Genomic DNA, 23,339 nt, shown 5'->3' with positions numbered 1-23,339 from the left:
GTTTGTATAAAAAAAAATGTTAAAATATCTGTTGCCAGCATGTTTCCATGTACTTGTCTCCTTCAGTCTCTTCCTCTCGTCTATTTGACAATAAGAGGAAAATTTGAGAGGTTGTTGGGTCCTCAGCTGGTTGTCTGATGCAGCAGCGCTCCCCTCTCGGTCTCCAGCTGAGAGCTATTTCACTATTTATTTACATGTAATTATGGCTATGAGGTGCAGATATTAACACTGTCAAGAACAATTTGACCTGACATTTTTCACTAGATGTGGCCCCTGCTGGTTTTAGCAAACAACTCCCACCTTTTCCCTTCTCTTCTCCTCCTCCTCCTCCTCTTCCTCCCCCTTGTTTCTCTTTCACTCCCTCAATCCGCCTCGCTTTCCTTGTGAAGCAGCTCCCTCGCACACACACAGACACACAGGACCTGCATCGCAGAAACCACTCTCCTGGAATCAGAAAATCTGCCGTTTAATTTAGAAGAGGCATTTGTGCAAAGTGTGGAGAGTGGAAGAGTGTGTGTGTGTGTGTGTGTGTGTGTGTGTGTGTGTGTGTGTGTGTGTGTGTGTGTGTGTGTGTGTGTGTGTGTGTGTGTGTGTGTGTGTGCGTGTGCATGTGCGTGTGTGTGTGTGTTTGTGTGTGGTGCTTTGAAGGGGCCTCTCTTGTTCCCAGTGGCTGAATCCATCCCATAGTTACTCAAGCATATCACTAGCAGAGAATAGACGGTTGCTCCCCACACATTCTCCAATTGCAGTCCAATAAACGGCATATTAACCTCTGGTTAGTGCGGGGCCAGGTTTATAGCTTACACCACGAGATGTGTGGAATGAGGGACACCAGTGTCTCGTCTGCCCTGAACATGCCTTGAACAAGGTTAGCAAGAGCCAAAGTTGGCTGGAGACGATTTAGTTTAATGAAAATTTGCAAGAGCAGAGAAAAGGCGAGAAGACAACCCTAAAATAAACACAGTCTCTATTCAATTCCTGCTGGTTTGAGCTTTCTTTGTATGCATGAACACCTCCGTGGAGCACAGGAAGGAGAGGCACAGGCGCAGGATGGCTAACATGTTGTGAGGAGTGACAGCTTGTTCCAGTGCCCACTAATCACCCTCATCTGTGGCTGCCTTGTCAATGCCCAGATTCTGTCAGTGCCAATCAGACAATAAATTGAACACAATTAGCAGCGCTACCCCAACCCCCAGTTTGCTCCCCAGTCTTCAAAGACCCATCTCTGTCCCTCCCTTGCTATTCCTCGCCCTTCCTCCCCATTTTACCTCTCATTCTGCTTCTGTCTCTTCGTCCTGTGGCGCTGGTGGAAGACACTTTTCAGTTTTTATTAATGTGCCACAGCCGATTATCGCAGTGGCATGCAGGCCAGCGCCCGTCATCTGCTGCCTGCCACCATCACGGCAGTGTGCTCCGGCCCCACGCCACCCCTCGCGCCACCTCCACCGTGACCAAAACGCTTTAATTCAATTTATGCAATCACTGTTATTTTTAAATAGTCATTTTGTCTGCTCAGATGAGGGGACTTACTGCCCGCTGGGCCGGGCCTCTCATGTGGGAGATGGGGGAAGGGTGGAACATTGTGGTGCTAGGAGTTGACTGACTTGTCCCTGCTATTTTTTTATGTTATTGCCCTCCTTAATGTTTTGTTTTAACTTTTAAGGTGTTTAGTTGGGATTTGTTTGGATACAAATTTTGAACCAGTAAAAGATAAATATCAATTTAGAAAAGACAATATTAAGAATGCCTGTGTACATCTGCGTATGTACATATTTTAGTCTTTGTACAATATTTCAGCTGCTCTCGAGGTCACACACTTCCAAACATGGGATCTGTGTTAATCCTGGGTCCCAGAATGAAACGCTATTCTCTTAAAATAATCACACCCCCAGGACTGGCCTTCAAATATTGATCTAAAATTCACTGTCACTGCTCATAATCTTTAATCGTTCTCCGCTGAAGTGAGTATCAACCTGGCAGATCTGCTAAGGTGCAAGATGTTATTCTGCAGCACGCAGATAACTTACAGACATTTGGAGTGCTCATTTTTCCCTGTCTGCCCCTCTGACCTCTGCCTAACTTAAAGGTACATCTTGGGGGCATTTTGATTTGGGCAGAACAGGGAGCTATCGGTGACAGAGGAACTAATCCAGTCTTGCCCAGATTAAGAGTATTTGTGGAGTGGGGTGTGTTGGCGCTGGCGCCGGGAATAGAACAGAAGGGGCTCCTATCAGCTCTCCAGGCAGGCTAGCCCTCAGGCCAGCGGAGTCCTACAGGAGTCTTTGTACTTCCCATAGCCGCCACTTTCCCCTCACTCTCCATGTATCACTTTCTCCTCTCTCCTTTGCCTGCTTTTCTCTAGGCTATCATATTTTCACTGCTCCATTTTCTTTATACATTTGTAAGGTTGTGTTGTTTTAGTCCAACGCTGGAGTTTATGGGCTCATTCAACGGCAACAAATGGTCAATATATATTTTTATTGAGACGCAAGAATAGAAAGACACAAACGCTGTGTTTTTCAATAATACAAAAGTTATTAGGTATACATAGCTGCTGTGATTTAACACCAACAAGTTTTGGTAAAACATTTAATTTTGTAGCACTTTTTTTTGCTGACATTTTTCCTGTTGTTTTTACTTCTTCCTGTAGCAAGCCTAGTGTTTCTGTCGGCTCTGTTTGTGTCACTATGTTTTGTTCTGGAGAGAAATTCAACAAAGAACATCTCGTCAAACATTCACATGGACAAAAAAATATATAATTTGACTGTTCTAGAAATTAAGGAAGTATGAAAGAGACCCTTTCTGTGTCTCAAGTCTGCTATTTATTTATCTGAAAGGATGCACATTGTATCAATTTACACTTTCCCATTCACTTTGCCACAGGCTGGAGGGCTCAGAAGTTGAGAGAATTAATTACTTTTTTATTATTATTTATAAAGTAATCTATCTGTAGAGAGGGAGTGGGAAAAGAAGAAGTAGAGGATGAGGGGAGGGGGTGATAGAAGCAAGGAACGCCCTGGAGCGGTGTCCTTTAAACTAGGTCCTGGCTCACATTATCTCTCCCAAACCAGCACTCATACAACGTCAGACAACAAACGAACTCTGAGCTGCTGAGGATGCTGCTTGCAAGGAAAGAGAGGGAGGTAGAGGGAGGGAAGAGGGAGGGAGAAAGGGTGAAGAAGGAAGGAAATGCTTTCTGTAATGGTGTAAAATGTATGAAAATGAATGTGGTTGGGTTTTTTTCTCAGCTCCTAAATTGTTCAATAATTCCCACTCCAGAACTATTGTTTAATGCTTCTTTGTGCATACGGAAACATGTCTGTGCACCCAGACTCCACCAGCAAGATTCAAATGTTACAAAATTAATAGAACAAAGAACAAAAAAAAAGTCTTTATTCATCTATGAGAGTAAATTCCTAATCTTTTGTTTCAAGTTTGTCTTGACGACAGAAACATGAAGACATGCAACTCCAAAGTGCATCCTATACCAGCTTATGTGACTTGGTATCATTTCACCCCTGAATGTAAAAAAACTAGAACAACATGCAGACACTTATGAGACAAATCCATACAATTAACGGAATATATTAAAGAAAGATCTCAAATACTATAGAAGTTTGCAGTTGTTGAAGTGACTTAAACACTGGCTGACCTGGAGATGTACTGTAACACCACGTTCACCTGAAGCAGCACCCTCATCAGACTGAGAAGACAATTTGGAGAAGAATTTAGATTTTTTTTATCCTCTCATGAACTCAAAATGTAAGTGAAGCGAGCCGATGGAGTCAACCTCCTACCTTCTAACAAATCTCAAATTATGAAGACAGAATTCTTTTTAGGCAGAAAAACTGACGACTGGCGTCATCCTCACAGATGACAACACTTATTATAGTCTCAAGTCGTTGACCCGCCCTTATTCGCTAAAATAGCAAAAAATGGCACAATTTCAATGATAAGAAGCCATTTTTCTTTTGAAGAACTTTTATGAGCGTGAATAATTTTCAAGCCAATTGTTGGCTAATCTATTTCATGAGGAAGCGATGCAATCAAACTTCAATTAGCCAATGACTAAAATGGACTCATGCCCTTCAGCTGTCTCGCTCAGGACACTTAACAAGCTCTACCCCTTAACTTTAGCCACAACCAACCATCAGGACATAATACTGCTGCTGTCTGCGCTCCAGCCCCATATGTGAGGGAGCATCACATGTGTCCAGCTTGAAGAGAGCCATGAATCTCCCACTTATGGATACATGTCACATGCTTTGTCCACAGATGTGGAGAAGATAGGGTGGGGGTTTCCATACTGATAGAATTAACATGTGGAAATGAGTAACTGGCCTTTATGTTACTGATGTGCTTCGAGTGCTTTATATTTCCTGGGAGGCTTTCACTAAAGATATGATGAATTTGCTGAATCTGGTTAATTTCCCCTTGGTGGGATATTCCTGGCTTCGTGCATCACTTGTGGTCCATTTGGCTTGCCTCGGCTATGTTTTCTGCCCATGTGTCTGTGCACACATTTGTCTGTTTGTGTGCGCATGCATGCAAACATATGTCTGCATGTGTATCAACACTGTGTAACCACCTCCATGATAGGCTAATTGGTTTAGCAGCAGAAAGGTCAAGGGCCAGCGCAGCATAGCAAAACTCAACATGAACCTGATGTTGAATAGAAGGCTTCCCCGCTATAGGAGGACACCATGTGCAGGACAATTCCCTTTTTAGCACCCCTATTCAGACGCACACACACACACACACACACACACATACACACTTAACTTTCGCTTTTCGCTTTGAGAAACTCCCAACATAAAAAAACAAAATTCACCACAGTGTTTTGGCTGCTCTGCTTTCAGCCAGAGGAGCACTAGAGGAAATCTCTTCCATTTTAACGTACTTTGAGACCTTCTTCTGACGAATGTCACATGCTATTACATTAATCTAGAATATTGAATTGGAAGCTTTTATGCACTATGAATAATATACACCCTGTGATATTCAGACTAGCCTCAACCTGCAGTATCAGCGGGCCCCTCAGTAAGGTTTGTGGAGCCTACTTTGTGCAGGGATCTGAGGGGATCATTTACCAGTTCCAACTCCATTACTATTCATGAGATGGGTAGGCTAGGGGCGAGGGATTAGAGACTCCCTCGGTGCTTGTTGTGCTGTAGGCTTGGGCTCAGGCCTCAGGCTCTGGGACAGGGGATGTCTGGCACAAATAGTGAGTCTATTATCACCCTGGGACCCTTCTGTCCCACAGCAGAACACTTACTGGCAGCACCAGTTAATGGAAACTGTCTCTCTTGTTCCCTGTCTCTTTTTTCTAACCTCAACACCCTCCTTGTGTCCTTCCTCCTCCTCTTAAAAAAAGAAGTGGCACTTTCTCCCTTTCCCTCTTTTAAAGTTGAAATGGCATATATTTCTATTGGCATTTGCACCGTGAAGTGCCAGGATGGCTCTATATTTGAAGGAAAAAGTACTTTCCCTCAACTCTGTCAATGCTTTGATCCTCAATTTTCCAAATTTATAACATCCTCCATTCCCCCCTTACCCCCAGGTGATGAGTATCCTGAGCAACCCCAGCGCTGTTCCCTCCCAGCCACAGCACGACTTTTCCATTTCCCCCCTGCACAGCAGCCTGGAGAGCTCCAACCCCATCTCAGCCAGCTGCAGCCAGCGCTCTGACACCATCAAGAGTGTGGACAGCCTGGCATCCTCCCAGTCTTACTGCCCCCCCACCTACAGCGCCACCAGCTACAGCGTGGACCCCGTCACTGCAGGCTACCAGTATAGCCAGTATGGCCAGAGTGAGTAAACCCTACATTCATCTTTATCCTACATACAGTGTTGAGAGTTGAACTGGAATCACTGCATCAACAACAACAGGTCATCTTTTTAAATGTTACTAGACTAGATTTAAAGCTTTGACAAAGTGATGCCGGGCTCCCGGGCTAAAGAACTTCCTGACCTTTGCCCCATGGCCGGTGGAAGCAGACACGTGCTCTTGATAAAGACCCCCCTTCACAACAAAACCACGACCATCCTCCCAGAGAACTGCCTTAGTCACACCCCACTCCACTTGGATGGGAAAGAGAAGAGGGCCACTTCAAAGAACGGCACACCCTCAGGGGCAACAGTGTCCTCTTGCCCACCTCTCCCTCTTTCCCTCTTTCTCTGTTCTCCATCACACACACAAATACACATAGCCTCAGGCCAGGAAAGAGTTTGCTTTATTAGATTAGCATAATTGACTGATGCTGTCACAGCCAGTCATGAGAGGTAAAATTAAAGCACACTTACCCCAACAGGCTAGCCAGTGACAACTAGCCAACATTTGTCTGTATTTATATATAGCGTCTAGTTGTGATCTGTTGCATTGTGCATCTTCTGCTGTCCTTTTTCTAAATATGTTTGTGCCGTGGTGCGTGATTGAGCACGCGCCAATCCGTCACATTTTTGTGTGTATGTGTGTGTGTGTGTGTGTGTGTGTGTGTGTGTGTGTGTGTGTGTGTGTGTGTGCGCGCGCCTCAGCGTTTTGTCAGCACCAGGAAACTGACGGCAGTGCGGATGTGAGCTGATGTGAGGTTAATTAAGATGATGATTGAGCACAGTGGATGGGTAATGAATGGAAGAGAGAGGAGAGAGCTGCTGTCTGCGGATGAAAATGATTGGCCATGTGGAGTGTGGAGGGCATGAAATCAAAGATGCCAAGTGTAATGAAGACTGGCACACAGAACACACACGGGGGCCCGTCTGACTGACAGCATGGAGACTTTACTAGGATGCACGTTGCTCGTGCCAGCGGCGTGCCAACCTCAAACAAGGGACCGGGGAGGGGCATTCTATCCTTCACTCTCTCTGTGTGTGAATTGTTTTTCATTTGACTCACTTGTTTCTGCCACAACTTATTTCAGCCTTAATCAGAGAAATGAAATGAGAGTGAATGGAACGTGTGTCAGGAATCTACCACCTGTCTAACAAGGGCTTGTTTGTCTTTTTTGTCCCTGTGCAGCTGCCGTAGACTACCTGGCTAAGAATGTGAGCTTGTCCACCCAGAGGAGGATGAAACTCGGAGACCACTCAGCTGTGTTGGGACTGCTGCAGGTGGAGACGGGACAAGCCTACTAAAGCCTCCCCTCCCCAGACACACAGTGCACCGCCCTCCTCCACCTGCTGTCACCAACCTTCATGCTCCATAAAGTGTGGACTGCAACTCCAGCTCACCGGCAACTTGGCCGTGACATCAGCACACAGACGTGCAGCCTCGCTGTGTCTGACAAGGTTTTCTGGGGAGTGGAACTAAACTTTTTGTGTCATTGTCAACCGTCAAGCTGCTCGCATCCTCTCTTCTTAATATTTGGGCATCTTGTCCCCCCCCAGCTCCAGCCACAAACCCCTAGTACACCTGAGGAAATTGGGCTGCTATGGCCCCAGTTCCTCTTTGCCATGGCTGCAGTCCAGCACATATTTAGAGCCATCAACAACATGTACATTGACGTTGCTGTTCATAGTAGTTAACAAAGCCAATATCATTTGAATGACTTCTTCTTGTTCCTTTTTGATATTGCTAAGATTATTGTTGCTGTTATATTATTATTATTGTTAATGTGATTTATGTTGTTCTTTGATTCCCCTTGTATCTCTTTTCCCTGTTAGATGTTTGTGTGTAAAACACAGTGTGGATGACTGAGAGCGAGTGTCTGTTGCGTATTCATACTTTGTGTGTCGGCACAGTCACACGAGAGGATGATTGTTTTCCAAGCTGCTTTCCCTCTGCCTGTTCCCTGAGCTCCAATGTTCATTTGTGATTTGACCTTCCCTCTTTCATATTCATCTTGACATTCCTAAAGAACTTGGCCACACTGTGGGAAGTCTGACTGGATGGATTCTACAGGGAATTGAAGCAGCGTTTTGGCGGCCAATAGCTTTCCCCTTCTAACCTCCATCCCATCCTTAGCAGTGGTCCATTGGGAAGGATGCATTGTTTGCAAAAACAGGATTGGGGAAATTAATGTATTTTGTTTATAAATATGGACCATGCCAAGGAGGGCTAGCTCACACCGCCCCACCTCCCAAATCCCCTCTTCCAGGGAACCTCGTGTGACTTTAACAGGGTAAAGCAGATTAAATCACACAAAAATAATGTCAACGCTAATTCGCAGTTACCCTTCCCACTATCAGTAAAATGAAATGATTTTTTTTTTTTTAAATTTACCTTCGGTTTGTTTCCACTCTTAGACCAAGCAAACATTCCTCTGACATTCCAAAGGCTCCATCTATGTATATATTATGAGCATTCCAGTGCTTTCCTTTATCACATGAAAAAGGACACAAGCTGTGCCAGTCACTTGCACTCTGGAAAATCATATAATCCAGTCACTTGTGGAAAAAACACAGGTAACACACTCCCTGGTTTCAGTCACCCCTAATCCTCTGCTTTGACTCACTGTAATGTACAAAAAGAAGAAAAAATTTAATGAATAGTGGATATGAGACATTTGTGTAGCACTCATAGTTGACTTTTGGCACAATCCAAGACCAGCTGTTCTCTTGAGATGTGAGTGATTTGTTTCACTGGCAGCAGTGTGATGATGATGTACACAGAAATGTCTACTTTATCTCAAGCCAGGATTCAGCTCTCAGTCACCCATTTAAAGCTGAAAACTGTACAGTAGCTGGAGCAAATTGTGTATTGCTTGTTAATAAAGAGTATGTTTTATACTAAAACAAAACTATGTTGAGTGACAGGTGAGCGACGGATCTGTGGAGGTAAATGTGTTATTTGAGTTTCCTTAACTGGCTTGTTTTCTGTTGGTTTTAACTGTATTTAATTGATTTGGCCGAAAGTTTTGTTCCTGCTTTGGGCCCAGGTGAGAATGCATTTGTATGAATTAGTTGAATATAAATTCCATTAAAAATGTTCCAATTAAAAGTGTATAAAAGTGGATCAACCCGAGCTCTGTGGAAAGTAAAGGCTTGGTGACACAGTTAGACTCCCGGGACCTCAAGGCAGTTCCAGATTTGGAAGGTGGTCGGATGAAACATCTTCCTGCATCAGTGCATTTTAGGGTGTCTTCAACCACTGGACGTCGGATCAGAGCACACAGGAATGAGACCTAAGGGTGGGATCAATGATGACGATAACGATGAAGGTGGTGAAGACTTTTTGCCCTGGGAAGGTGAACGGAGTCCCGTTTGTGTTGTGGACCAATAAGACTTCAGGAGAAAAATTCCAAGCGACTCTGCACTGAATCGCTGCAGCTCCAGCTGCTCCGCTTATAGGCCTCACTCGTGTATATTTTAAAAAGGAAGAATTTTAGACTCGTCTTTAGTGTATCAAAACCCATTTTTAACACCTGCGTCAATAAACATTTGGATATTTAAGGCATTCAATCCTTATCCCCCTCCCACATGTTCGACCCTTAACCTGTTTAGTTGCTTTCTGACATCTGTGCTTTGCTTTACTCCCTTTCTGTTTGGCATGTATGTATATTATCATGGTATAATTTATTCTGCTGTATGAAGTATTAGAGTAGTGGGAAACTTGTACTGGTATTTACTACCTTCAGCCTGTTGGTGTGTTTACTGTAACACTGGCGTAACTGTTATCAATTAAAGATCCAAAATTAATGCTGCCATTTCTGTCATTTTTATTGTGTGTGTTTTTTTCAGTGTTTCATTAAACATATTGTTCATTCTATTTACTTTTACCGTGTGCCTATGTGCTTGCATTTATATAGTTGTCTAATTTTGTTTTTGGAAAGAGAGAAAATTCTTCAATTTTACAAAGTTAGGTAATTTAAGTTTTTACGAAACTTGAACCAACAGGAATTGGTTCCTGCCTCAAAAATGTAAGAAACAGCTCTCTCTATTCTATGTCATGTGTTTCTGATTGTTAGTTGGACAAAAATCTGTGTAATGACTGATGGGCAATTTTTGTATTTATTTGACATATATGAAACTATAAATCTAGAACGACAATGATTGTTGCAGCCCAAGAGTGACGTTTATGAGCGCACCTGTGTACAAGCTGTTTGCTTATATAAGTGATGCACATCGCCGGCTCTTCCCTGTGTGTGTCTATGTGTGTTCAAACACATTAGTGGAGCCAGCGATCCACCAGCGACTGTTCCAGAGCTGTCGATGTGATTACGGAGTGATGAGAGCCGAGATGTCCCAGATTCAGAGACACAGACTGAGCGTGTCTGGTTGCAGCTGTAGGAAGTCATTCATTCTTTCCACTGACCAGCAGAGCCACCCTCTCCTGTCGCTGGCTGGGGAATGTTGTCTGCAAATCTCTGCGGTATGGTGTGACTGCAAGGGAACTAACTGGTGTGGTACGGAAACATTCACTCTGCTTTAAATTACACATCTGAACAGTTGGGCTCATTCAGCTTTTCACCCTCAGCGCTGCTGGAGGTATGTCGAGCACACCCTCTGTATGTTCATTCAGTCCTGACAGATTTGAAACACGCTGGATGTGTCCACCATCACTACAGCTGTAGAACGTCTGCACATAATCTCGTGTAAATTAGCTGATGCAGAAAACTATGCCAAGTCTCATTGTGGGAGATTTGCATTTAATATACCACAAAAATAATAACCAATACTTTACTGTTCATTTGCAATTAAATGAAACTAATTAAAAGCATCACAAATCACAAGTATTAACATCATTAACACCAAACTGTATTAGAAGATACATTTGATGCTAAATAAAGTAAGTAATCAATCTGAATAAACTTCTAAATAAACAGTAAGAATTATTGATTCTTCATAAATTGATAATTATTTGACAGATTTGAACAGCTCAGCGAGTATAAACAGACAGACATTCAGCCATTCCTTTAGACCGACAGATTAAAATCAGCTCAAACGGTGGCGTTATCACTACGTTATATCACTGAGGCTCAGTTCAATTTGATGCAAATGAAAATTTTCATCCGCGCTTAATTACAACACACGCATTAAAAAATACTGTTGGGTTCGAAGACACATGCCAATAATAGAGGAATATGGTGGAATACTGAGTCATTAAAGTAAACTTTTCATGAGTTCAATCTTAGTGGATCCTTTCAACATTTTTAATTTGCATTCGTAGGTGGCTGTTTGCCTGCAGTATGTCATCCCTCATATATTCCTCAAAAAGTTTGTGTTCTGGTTGTCCAGATTAGACCTTAGCATGTGCTATGGTTGTCCCCTTTGCTCCAGCTTGTCTCCTGAGGTGTCGGCCTGAGACTTTTGTCTCCCTCTGGTCCCGCTGTCACTCAGACTGGACGAGGTGGCAACTCAGGCGCTGGTGTGTGGGAGAGCTTTGTGACACTTCCCTCATCTCCCCCTTTGATCCCCTAATTGATTGACTACAGGAGCAGAGGATAAACAGAGCCCACAAGAGCCGATTCCACTCGCTTTTCTGGAGTGGTTTAGATAAAGTGCAGAGGCCCGAGCTCTCTGTTCCTCCTCTCTCCTCTCTATATGGACGTACGGTCATTGAAGGTGGCTCTATGCCACGGTAGCTTAGCCGCGGGCTGTGTCCTCAGGCCCAGGGCTTGGGTACTGCCCCTGTGTATAACTGGCTGGCGGTAATGGGTTTGTTTAGATCACAGGGATGGAAATGAAACTCCTGAGCCGTAATGTAGAGACCAGGAGGCCCTATCGCTCAGGAAGCAGCGATAGTGAAGCCACAGCTTCAGTCTGGTCATACTCACTTTCAGACTGAGCCGTGGAATAGAGACTCTGATTCAGATCTAATTTAGAATCAGGCTCCTAAACCTGACCATGCTGTGACGATGTAAATAACTGGTGCTGAAGAGTCAGGAAAGCCCTGCAGAAGAGGAACACAAACGACCAGCTGGGGCCTCCAGGGAGAAATGCATGTCCACATTTTAAAGAAAATACATGTTGGAACACATGACTCTAGAATGATTTATACCAAATATGATAATTATATTCTAATTTTACAAATCTGTATCCAGAAAGAGAGTTAAGAGCCGTGTGCAGGTATGCTAAGAAATGATTAAGAGATGCTCTGGGGGTCTTGGTTTTATTCTTTGAGATTATGTGTCATAGGGAGAAAAAGCTCCCAGCTGTCGCCATGAAAGCACTTACAGTATAATAATCCTCCAAATCCTGTAATTATGCCGGCATACGCCGTGTACCTGAGCCGCAGCTTTGTGCTCGTCACCTCAAGGATCCCACTGACACAGACACAGACTCAGCTTGGTGTGCACACATCTCCCACCCCACTGTGTATTTTCAGAACATTTTTAGGTGTTTTGAATTTCATGCTTACCCTTCTGAGGTACAGAGAGACAATCTGTCACGTGTAAGAAGAAAGTAAAAGCTCATCTGAGGTGTTGTCATAGTTCAAAGTCATCTGATTTATCCAAAAGTGTGTCGTATTTTACTTATTTTCATTCTTTTTTGTTTGAGACACAACTGGACAGGTTTGCCCATGTACGCATTGCAAACCTCCTTTGAACCTGTGATAACAATATTTTTGTTAAAATTTAAATGTGATTATAAAGTAAGAAATTTAAATATGACTATAAAGTGAAAGGGAGCTGGTAAATGTAGACAAATTCTAAATGATAAAGATGAAGAAATCAAAAATCTTTTTATTGTTCATAATTGTAAAGTGAAATATATATACACACACACATACTGTATACATATATATATGTGTGTGTGTGTGTGTGTATATATATATGTATATGTATATATATATATATGTATATGTATGTGTGTATATGTATGTGTGTGTGTGTATGTGTGTATATATATATATATATATATATATATATATATATATATATATATATATATATATATATATATATATATCACCTTTAGAAAAAGCAGAAAGGGCTCAAGTAAAGACAAAAAATCTAAGAAATCAGAAATAAGAATCGCACTGTAGCCAAGCTTGATTTACATTTAGAATCTGAGCTGTGCTCTCTGAAAGTAATTAATATTAATAACAAAAATGTAAATGAGTGAAATGGCGGCCCTAAGTGAAGAACAAGCTGGGTGCATTCAGTCAGGAGATTCATATTTAAGCCCTTTCTCAGGAGAGGTGGGCTCTAAACAGGCATGACGGCAGGGCATAGACCGCCATACACAGTGACAATTTTTCTAGATAATAGCCTATCATGCAGGATACAATTTAAATTAAAAAATGCAATTTTCACCTTGAAATGAACAAATGATTACAGTTTCTATACAAATTAAGGCATCCAGGCTGTGCCTCAGTCCTGTGCCAAGGCCATGAAACCTGACATAATTGCCATGAAATACATTTTCAAATATTTGTATTTTGTCCATCGCTTTAAAACATGCCACTCTGCCTTCTCTGGGTTTGTGATCTCACCTTCTGGGGAAATACATAAAAAAGGGAGAATATCACCAGAGATGAAAAGCTCTTCAACAGGAGAGATAAAAATGTGGAAAAAAACAACCTCCCATACACACAGTAAATCAGCGCCGCTCAGCTCAGCGGCCCCCAGAGCTATCTCTAAAAGCCAAATTACTGCCTCTTATCTAAGGAATCATATCTACCAGTTATCTGCTCCTGAGATAGGCTCCTCGCTCCCTTGTGCCGCATGCTCATCTCTAAAAATGCTATTTATTTGTGATTACAGACACCCTTTGAATAAAAGATGTTTGTGTTTGAGATCCAAAGTTTCGGCTGATTCGGAGCTCCTCAGATTCTTCAGAGAGGAGACTATTGAAGGCAAGACACCTTGTTTGGGCAGGGCTGCTAGGGGTGGTCTGTTGCATAGAGAGGGATGAAAGTGTAGCCGATGGGAAATATAAGACAAGACCTCAAACTTCTCTGACGCTTCATATCACACATGCTTTCGGAGGGGATTCATACTGAGATGAGGTGTCGAATTGGCTTTAAATGCAGAACCTTATGTTTGCAATACATAGAGACAGGAAGTTATGTCTTTTATTTAGTTGAAAGCTGCCAGAAGCTACAAAGTTTAAAGATTTTTTTAAAAGCTTGCTTTACTTAGAGATATGTATGCTCTTTACCCGGGAAAAGTCTGAAAGTAAAACACTGGATGTTTTGTAATATGTGATGTAATATGTGGAATAAACTACAAACTGTTGCAGAGCTATGCAGGGCAAATACTGAAAGTGACTTCCAGTAAATTGACAACTGTCTTATGTCCAGTACAGACTAATAAATTCTTCTGCTGATGTTACAGAGGTATGAAGAGGATTTTACCCCAAAAATGCTAAACTTTAGAGTACCTATACTTAAAAGCAGAAATAATTACTCTCCAGCCAGAAGTCAGAAACTAATTTTCGCCCCTCTGACAGATTCTTAACATACTTTTAATGGGTGACTTGTTAAGATGATTTTTTTTTAAAGTGCCTCCTCTCCCCTTCCATTTCTTGCCTTCCCTCTCTGCTTCCATCTGTTGAAGTCCCTCAGCCAGAGAGGCTCACATCAGATTTCAATAGTTGACCTCTTAATGCTGAGGTCAGTGCTGCACCGGCAGCGATTTCACACTGAAGATGAAAGGGAAATGAACACTGAGGATGCTGGGGGTGACATGGGGCCCTGACCACACCAACCATTGCCACACTAACCGCTTCACTGCACCAGGCTGGGATCTGAGAGGTACGAGGAAGAGGTGCTAAGATTGAGGTTTGCCACCTGTATGGCATTGGTTGAAGTGACTGAACTGAGACAGACATGCATTGGTTCTCGGTGACATCAGGGCTCTGATAAACCAGCCCAGACAACCGATTTCTAATCAAGCACAGGTAAAACCTTTAACTGGCAGGTCTGGGGAACTGCTCCTGTTTGACTAACACTCCATCAAGGCTTTCTGTTTCTGTTTAAGCTGCTGATCCCTGACATCGTTTCCTTTTCTCCTCAGCGAACCTGGGCCATCTTAAAAGTCTCCTGATGTTTCACGTCAAACTGCCAGCCTGCCTGCCCAGTTACAAGCGCTCATTACCGGTGCATCTCTCCGAGGCCGTTATTGAATGCACACTGAGACAAGGCCAGCAGTGAATGGACAGTTTGGTTACACCGCCATAAGGCCTGAGCTCCTTGGAGTAATGTACTGCTTAAGTACCTGTCAGCTTTATAAAGGAGGGAGTAGACTGTGTAAATGTGTGTGTAAATAGAGTGTCAGATCAGGACCCCAGGGAGCAGAGGTGGGAGTGTGCATGTGAGTGTGTGTTTCTGTGCATGTGTGTGTGTATGAGCTATTGTTCACTGATGCATATGGGATCATGTGTGTATGCGAGTGTCACAATAATGATCATTTAACCCTCTTCAGCATTCCCTAGGGCTCCGTGTTCCCCTTTTTTATCTCATGGTGCTCCAGGCTCTCTCTATCTCTCTCTCTCTCTCTCTCTCTCTCTCTCTCTCTCTCTCTCTCTCTCTCTCTCTCTCTCTCTCTCTCTCCCTCTCTCGCCCCTCCATTTCCCTCTGCCTGCTCTGTCTGCTCCTCACGGCTGGGCACAGTTGGGGAGAAGCTCCTTATTCATTCATGAGAGAAGCACCGGATAAATAAAAGGGCTCATTACTGTGCTAAAGTGTTACTAATGACATGTACCTGCCACTGAGCACCTCCGAAAATCTAATGTGACACACTAGAATGGAAAATCTATTCTGCCGCACCAAAGCCTCCAATGGTGCTAGCGCATACTCTATGGAAATTTCTCTCCGCTTGCCCTCCAATTGTGTCTCTCTAAAACCAATATTTACAATCCCATAGCCATTATGTCCTACTACGCCCTCTGCGCCTGCTGTTACGACCTCCATATTAGCTGAAAATTGGACTTTGCAAACTTAGCAGGGGAGAAGAGACTCTTCTCATAGATGAGAGGAGGCAGCACCAGGGGACTCAGCGTGAGGCCTGCGGTGCTCCAGAACTCCCTGATGCTCCAACCACAAACTAACAACACCCACCGAACCCTCAGCAAAACTATGGAAACACTCACTGAGTTGCATTCCACCATCCTTCATTGCAGTCAAATTCAAAATGCATCATAGTCGAGTGTCCAAAAAAATACTGAGTGAGTCACTGGACGGCAATAATGACTGGATTATAGTCTTTGGTTGTCTCCTAATCTGCCACTGAAACTAAATATCTATACACCATTTCATTGGTTATTGCTGAACTTTAAGATTTCTTTAAGCTTATTTGATTACAAACCAAATGCAGGTTATACTTGTTTCATCACCTGTAGTAACAAAGCTTAAGGTGTGATTCAGTGCTGCTACTATTTAAAACAAAACAAACCAGAACAGAACTTGACCAAACTCAAACAATCCCACAGTAGGTCGAGCAGTTTCTGCAAAAGAACATGTCAGAAAACATACTCAGCGTTAAATAAAGGAAAATGTACATCTGCGCAAAAACACAATCTTCTATCCAGTTTTAGCAAAATTGCTGTACAGTATTTGTTTTTTGTGTGTGTGACCCTGGTTGTTGAGAAACGGATCCTTGGTGATAATTTGTCGGAAATCCAGAATGTTTAAAGATGTTTATTTTTAAGGAACACACTGGTTCTCAAAACCATGGAAATATAACAAATACATTTTTGTTCTGTAAAAAAATATGAATTTGTCATTATTAATGTGATATTTTGGTTTGCATGAAAAATCCATTAATATTCAATATTTGGTTTCTCATTGTGCCCTGCGCTTTGTGAATGTGGTGAATAGGAGCCAAACTTTCAGTCTGCTGTTTTCTGTCTGATCTATTTATTTACAATGAATGTACCTGGAACAGATCCCAGCTCATTGGTGGTCGTACAGCATTTGCTTCTTTAACTGTCCAGCTATGCAGAGGAAATGGTTGAAGTGAGACTCGTGAGGTCTTTTAATCTTTCAAACTTCACAGTCTTGTCCATCTTGTGTGTTTGGGTCAGCAGATGACCAGCTGGTCATGTTATTTTTCCTCCATATGCAGCACAGATTTAAAGTCCACCGTGCAAAGCATCAGAAGTGGAATGTAAAATATACTGTTCTCACATTCAATAGATCAAATGGTTTACAGAGTTTCATCATCCTGAATCCTATAAATAATACACACCGAGCGCAGTTTAAATTTTTTCAAGAATATTCATCTGGATAGAAAATAAAGTATAATCTGATCACATATTATGTCTCATTATATACAGTATTGTGTTTTTGCTGTCATCATCACCTCTCATCTCTAGTTCATTCTCCTTTCTGACCTGAAAGACTTGTTGCCTCTCCAAAAGCTCAGCATCTAATTGAATCATGGCTTCCATCAGTGTCTAAGCAGAGTCTTATCAGTGGGAATGGGCAGACATGTTTGCTCTACATGTCTGCCCATTCCCACTGATTAATTCGTACGGAGCCAAACGAAATGTTATGCCTTGTTTGTCATGTTACATCCGGGCTCTACAGTCTTCTTCGAATCACGATGCATATTTGTAGACTTTAGGAAATTTGAAAACTGAAATTAAAAACAGAACATTCATGTTCAACATAAATATAAATATTTCTATTATTACATTTATGATTCTTGTACATTTACAGCTAAATTTAAAACACTGACAGAATAAGTTAATTAGGTGTGTGCGGTGTGTCAAGATGTACATTATCAAAATTCATCATTTCACACATGCAATCCCCACCGTAAAATTGTATTACAAATGGATGGAATTTGAAAAGGGAAATTGTTCACCTCTTGAGTCCTTCTTTAACTAAAAACCACTCACCGCCATTCATATTGAAAAGGAATAGAAAAGTCCTGGTGAACATTTCACATAGCAAACCACCGTCATGTGCAGATTTCACAATCACAAGTCAATTGTGTGCCCATGTCAAATCTTTTCTCTATACGTACAGGAAACATGTGTCTGTGACCGCATTTGATTGGTCCAAATATATCTGATTAATTTTGATCACACATGATGAAAAAGACAACAATCAATCAAGAAGAGGATCGCCGTAAGAGAACAAAGCAGAACTGATGTGTTCAACACTGTGTTGTTTCCAGGCAACAGCAACAAAATGAAACATCTGATTGAATTCAATCCACTTACTGTGATTAAAGTATTCTGTGTCCACACAGTCATTCACGTTCTGTAACCATAAAAATACAGACAAAGCGTCACAACAACCACAACTGTACATTGGGTTTAATGTATAACCTGCCAGATGCTTTAGATGAGGGTCCTCCTCCCCCGGCCTTCACCAACCTGCAAAAAAAAAAAAGTAGATCCATTCAGGATTTGTCACAGTCATAAATGCTCTAATGATCGTGATTTCACTATGCAGGATTTCCCTCCATGAAATATGTGAAAACCGGAGTCAGTATTTGTTTTAGCTTTCTTATCAGTTGATTTCCAGCCAGAGACAGATTTGTCATTTATAGCTTTATATGACAAAAGTCTAAAAATAGGGCCTGAGCTTACATTTGTTGCACTATGTCTCTTTTTGAAAAGGCGGCTCAGTTCATTATTCAGTGACCTGTTCAACCATGATTGACTTTTCCCTCAGCGCCCGTCCAACAGATGAAGGAACAGAGCTTAAACCCGTTACTGTCAGCTTCTCACCTGGATCATAAGAATTCCTGCTCGGAGCATGCAAACCAATATCCTCCTATTCATCGCCCAGCCGCCCAGGATTCACAGCAATAGCTTTTCACAAAGACCAGGGCAGAGCACAGTCTGTGTTATCTTATTGAGTTACCTGTAGCTAAGCTCTGAGCGAGCACATATAATGGCAGGCAGTTAATGACAGCGCAGGGTCTAACCCCTTGTCCCCAGCCTTTCCCTGAGCCTCATTTCCGCGTGGCGGCTGCCATTTCACAGCTGTTAGCCACAGACTCTCTTTGTCATGATTAAGGACAAATTAATAGATGCCTCCTGGTAATCAGCTTTCATTAGGGCTGTCAAACCGTCAGTGGCGTTCACTCAGTGTGCTGGACACGGCGTGATCACCTCCCAGTCGAGAGACACTGCAGCTGGCTGTGTGGGGCTGTGGAACTGCCTCTCAGCTGCTGTATTTGTGTGCTTGGTGTGGATAAAGTGTGGGTAACCAGTACATTAGCACGCTCCTTCGTGGCACAAGTGCTTGTAGTTGGTGCATTAACAGTGCTCCGTGTGGAGCTTCAAGATGGAGGTCATCTTGGGAATGACATAAAGAGTAGTCTTTCTGCTGGATGTAATTGGCCCCAGCATGCCGAAAATGGACTGTGAAATGTAAGGGGGGGGGGGGGTCAAATAATTGATTTTCCCCCAAATGCAGAATCCAGGGCAGGGCTGTTTAGTGAGTAATTTACAAGAGCAGTTCAGCCCAGGCTGACTGGCATATCTGTTGAAAGTTCCCAGGGGCACAGAAAGAGATAACACACACCTGAGACCCTGGAGCAGATGGACAGCAGTCAGTGTGAGGCTCAGAGGGCAGAGAGGAACCACATCAAACCCACCTCCACACATCCACATGTGCAGACGGGATAGAAGTGCACATATAGCCTTCACACGCACACACACTCACGGGATGATGGACATAGGCAATTGTATATTAACACAGACTCTCTCTCTCTCCCCCCCCCCCCTCTCTCTGCAGCATTTCTGGAATTGATGAAATAAACTCATCGGACTTCCAGCAACTTTGGCATTGTGTGAGAGAGCTGAAGTCATTTCAGTATGTAGATTTCAGCCTTAAACCCATAACTGTGTTGCGTGGTGCATGACCACCCCCACCTGCTGGAGAGAGAAGGCTGGAGTGTGCATGATGGGATAGCGACATGTGTAAGACAGGATATACCCTGGTCCTGTGAATGTTTAGTGACTTTTTTTCCCCCCACCGCAGCCTAAGGGAATTGAGACAATAGTCTTATGTCAGATAGCATAATCTAGTGACAGAATGGCATTTCATTCAGTATGCTAAAATATAGCTCAAATACATGTGTAAGCTAATGGAGAAGAAGTGGTTACTGAGCTATCGGCGTTGGTAAATTTAGCTTAATCTCTGATATGGAGAATTTCTTGTTAAGTAAAAAGATGAGTGACGATTGTCAAGAACAGTGATCTCCATAATTTGAATCTATGGAAAATCAAATAATCACCAATCGGTTTTTTTTTGTAGAACATTTTCACTGCTGTCAAAAATATAGATGAGCCACCAAGAGCTTGTATATTGTTCTCATCACAACAAGCCATTTGTATGCCACACAGTCAATGCTTTTCAATTTTGTTAGGCATCTTGGTAAATTGCACCAAACAATTTTCAAGATCAATTCCAGCATCAAAAACAATGCACATAAATCCCAATCTTCAACCCGCGTTGTGTTAGAGAGGGCCCCCGTGTTTGCATGAAGGTAATTACAGTGGGATTTAATGTTGTGGTGTGCCCAGAATTCTCCAGCTTTAGATCAGGCTTGAGGTGCTCCACCCTATTAATACTCCATATGGGGAACCCAGCTGTGATCAGAATTGGAAGAGCGAGAGGAGAAATCGATTTCATTTGCAGGATTATTGATGTAACTGCAATGGCGTTTGTATGAAACATAAAGTCTCATTTCAGAGGTTATGGATGAAACTGGATTGAGGGGCCCACTGTTTGTTTTATTCAATGAAACATTACAGAAACAGAGAAGTCGATATATACACTGCTGTACAGTCTCACCCGCATCGCACCAACATTAGTTTTGGAATGAGTTTTTTCTTTTATACATATCGATGTGAATACACCAATAAAAACTATTTTATACAATATACAGAGCATGTGGAAGACATCTCTGCATTAAAGAGAGGAATGGGGATTGTGATTTAAAAGATGTTTAAAAAAGAGTGTGGAGAAATTAAGAAAATAAAAGTGAGTTATTGCACTGTAGGGGGTTAAAAAAAGAAGGGGGTTGGAGGAGGGGGGAGTTTCAAAGCATCACAGAAAGTTGGCAGAGAGAGCAGACCTGGCATACGGCCCCTTTCACCCTTTGCTAAACTTCTACGTCCACCTGTTCGCAGCATTTTTAAGAGGCTTTATAAGTCAAGCTGATGTGCTGGCGAGGTGATCACCCATACATTAACAGCACTGTCTGACTTTCCCAGGGTTTGGATGGCCGAACAGCTGGATCTTTCAAGCAAATGCATCCCTCTTTCCTACTACAGTATTCCTCCCTCTTTTTCTTCCTCTTCAGTGCCAGTTTGAGCCCATCGTGCTGACGTTCCCACATGTTCAACAGCAGCATTTGAAGTGATGGCAAGCCAGATGGGAACTTTTTTCCACCGATGACAACAGCGAGGTCAAGACAAGGTAAAGTGTCATATAAAATATTTTCTTCTATATCTTATGCACTTTATAGAGTGCATACATATGAAACTGCTGTAATATAACCATGTGCCCTGTCTGTAGGATAAATTTTCATATTCAATCTAATAAAGCAGTTTTTAAAACCTGCTCCCTGTCATCAGATTAAGCGGAAGATTAATGCTGAACTTAAACATATGATGACACATGTTTAGAGTGTTCTATTGCCAGTAATACGTACTGGTAATGTAAAAGCATGTTTAACACATGTCAACATACTGTTACAACTGGAAGAAGAAGTTATTTCCTGATGCCAGCTGTGCTGAAACATGGAAAGAAAGATATTTAGCAGGAATGGAGCGAAAAGTCAAAGTTTCTTTTTTAACTTTCCGGTTGGAGCATCGACACAAAATAAGATCTCAAGCAGAGTTCTCATGAGTGTGTCATTAATTTTACATTACTAGTAAGAACATACAATACATATTCCGCTCATCAAGTCTAAATAATACGTAGTGCCTTTCACAGTAACACTAATTACTCCAAAAAACGAGCTTGTTGAAGACGGTGAAGGAAATTGCGGAATTCCATCACAGGCTTTTGTATTTTGAAAAGGAGAGAGGAGAACCTGGTGAAACTGGAGAACATGCCATGTTTGAGCCGTGTCTAGAAGGGGTCGATGTTTTCATATGTGCCTGTGCGGTGAGAAGGGAAAGTGGGCCCCTGTCTGGGTGAAAGGTTTGAAGCCGTGTTATGGAGCTTAGGTCTCCATCTATCCTAATAAAAAACACTTAAGCCAAACAGCCCCCTCTCTCGCTCTCCCTGTGTCTGATCCTGGGAGCTACCTGCAGGTCCTCCACAGAGCACATTTAATAATGGCCTCCACCCCGAGCTATGGGCAGTCCTCACGACTCTCTATACAGCAGCATGGGATTCTGGGAAGGCTGGGGTTAGATGTAAGGGCGTGAAGGGCGTGGCAGGAATCCCTGCTGTGTGTGTTTCACTAACCTTACAGCACTGCACTGTTAAACATACTAATATTTTTGGCATTTTTCCAATTGAACCACAATTAAACTGACATGTTTATGTTTATTTTTCCGCGCTTCACTTTTTTTTTTTTTTCCACCCAGGCTTTTCAAGACGCCGTTCTTTGATGGTGTTTATGGAAGCAGTTTGAAGTGGTTTTCCTTTGCAGCTGTAATCCCTGTCTCTGTTCCACGCAGACCCTGATGTGAATGAGCAGGAACATAATGAAAGACTTGTGCTTTCGATGGTGTTAAACCAGAATAAAAAGTGGCATTTTTTATTTGTTTTGCCTTGTGTTTGATTCTTGGTAATGCAGACAATCAACAGGGTAGAGGAGTTAAGTGCATTATAAATTACTGAGAGGGAGCCACCTCGCTCTTGGAGCTCATCCTGATGCTGCTGCTGCCACTTTGGGTTATGTGAGGAGTAAAGTACTTTAGCAGAGACCGTGGAGCTGCTCCACAGCACTCCTTTGCATATCAAATAAACAGCAAGGCATGATGGTGGTGCCAACCCAGACATCTATGTTACACAGTACATACACCGTGATGAACGTCTATAAAGGTGTCACCCAAGTCCATTGAATATCTTATATGATATACAGATTGCGGTGACATGGTGTCATAATGTGGATTGTACGTAGTGTGAATGATGTCCAGGAGACATGTTTCAAATGGTGAGCTTTACCATCAGGATGAGACACTTTGGAGCAGAAGCATTCACAGGTGAATATGGTAATTAAAATGAACCCACTCACTGAGAATATAATTAAGAATTTTACACAAGAGGGATTTCTTATTAAATCCAACACTGCACCTGATCATTCTCATTGGTGTCATGTTCCTAAATGACATTGTGTTGGTAAATGCATGTATGTGAATGGGGTATTTAATAAAAAAAAAAAAGAGAAAAAAAAAAGATCAGGCTTTTTAAGCTGAAAGCCCATGTTTATAGTCCCTATTCTGTGTGCTCAATCCATAAGGTGAAGATCCATGACTCTTATTTTCATAACAAAGCGTTCCAGGGTCCAGCAAACAAACTGTTGTATGGATGT

At 42.4% G+C, this 23,339-nt stretch overlaps 1 protein-coding gene across 2 annotated transcripts in view; it reads left to right on the top strand.

The window, feature by feature from the left end:
* The window catches only part of pax7a (paired box 7a), a 43,985-nt gene extending 34,358 nt beyond the window's left edge, over nucleotides 1-9,627 (top strand). For both annotated transcript variants that reach the window (XM_068315788.1, XM_068315787.1), the window contains exons 8-9: nucleotides 5,561-5,810; nucleotides 7,016-9,627. In XM_068315788.1, coding sequence (XP_068171889.1) covers nucleotides 5,561-5,810; nucleotides 7,016-7,131 — 366 coding nt within the window. In that variant the 3' untranslated portion in view covers nucleotides 7,132-9,627. The remainder of the gene's footprint in view (nucleotides 1-5,560; nucleotides 5,811-7,015) is intronic.
* Nucleotides 9,628-23,339: the final 13,712 nt, after the last annotated feature.

The sequence above is a fragment of the Antennarius striatus genome, chromosome 5, assembly GCF_040054535.1.
Source record: "Antennarius striatus isolate MH-2024 chromosome 5, ASM4005453v1, whole genome shotgun sequence".
Classification (NCBI taxonomy): Eukaryota; Metazoa; Chordata; class Actinopteri; order Lophiiformes; family Antennariidae; genus Antennarius; species Antennarius striatus.
The sequence above is the reverse complement of the archived record's forward strand: the minus strand, read 5'-3'. Positions and strand labels throughout refer to the sequence as shown.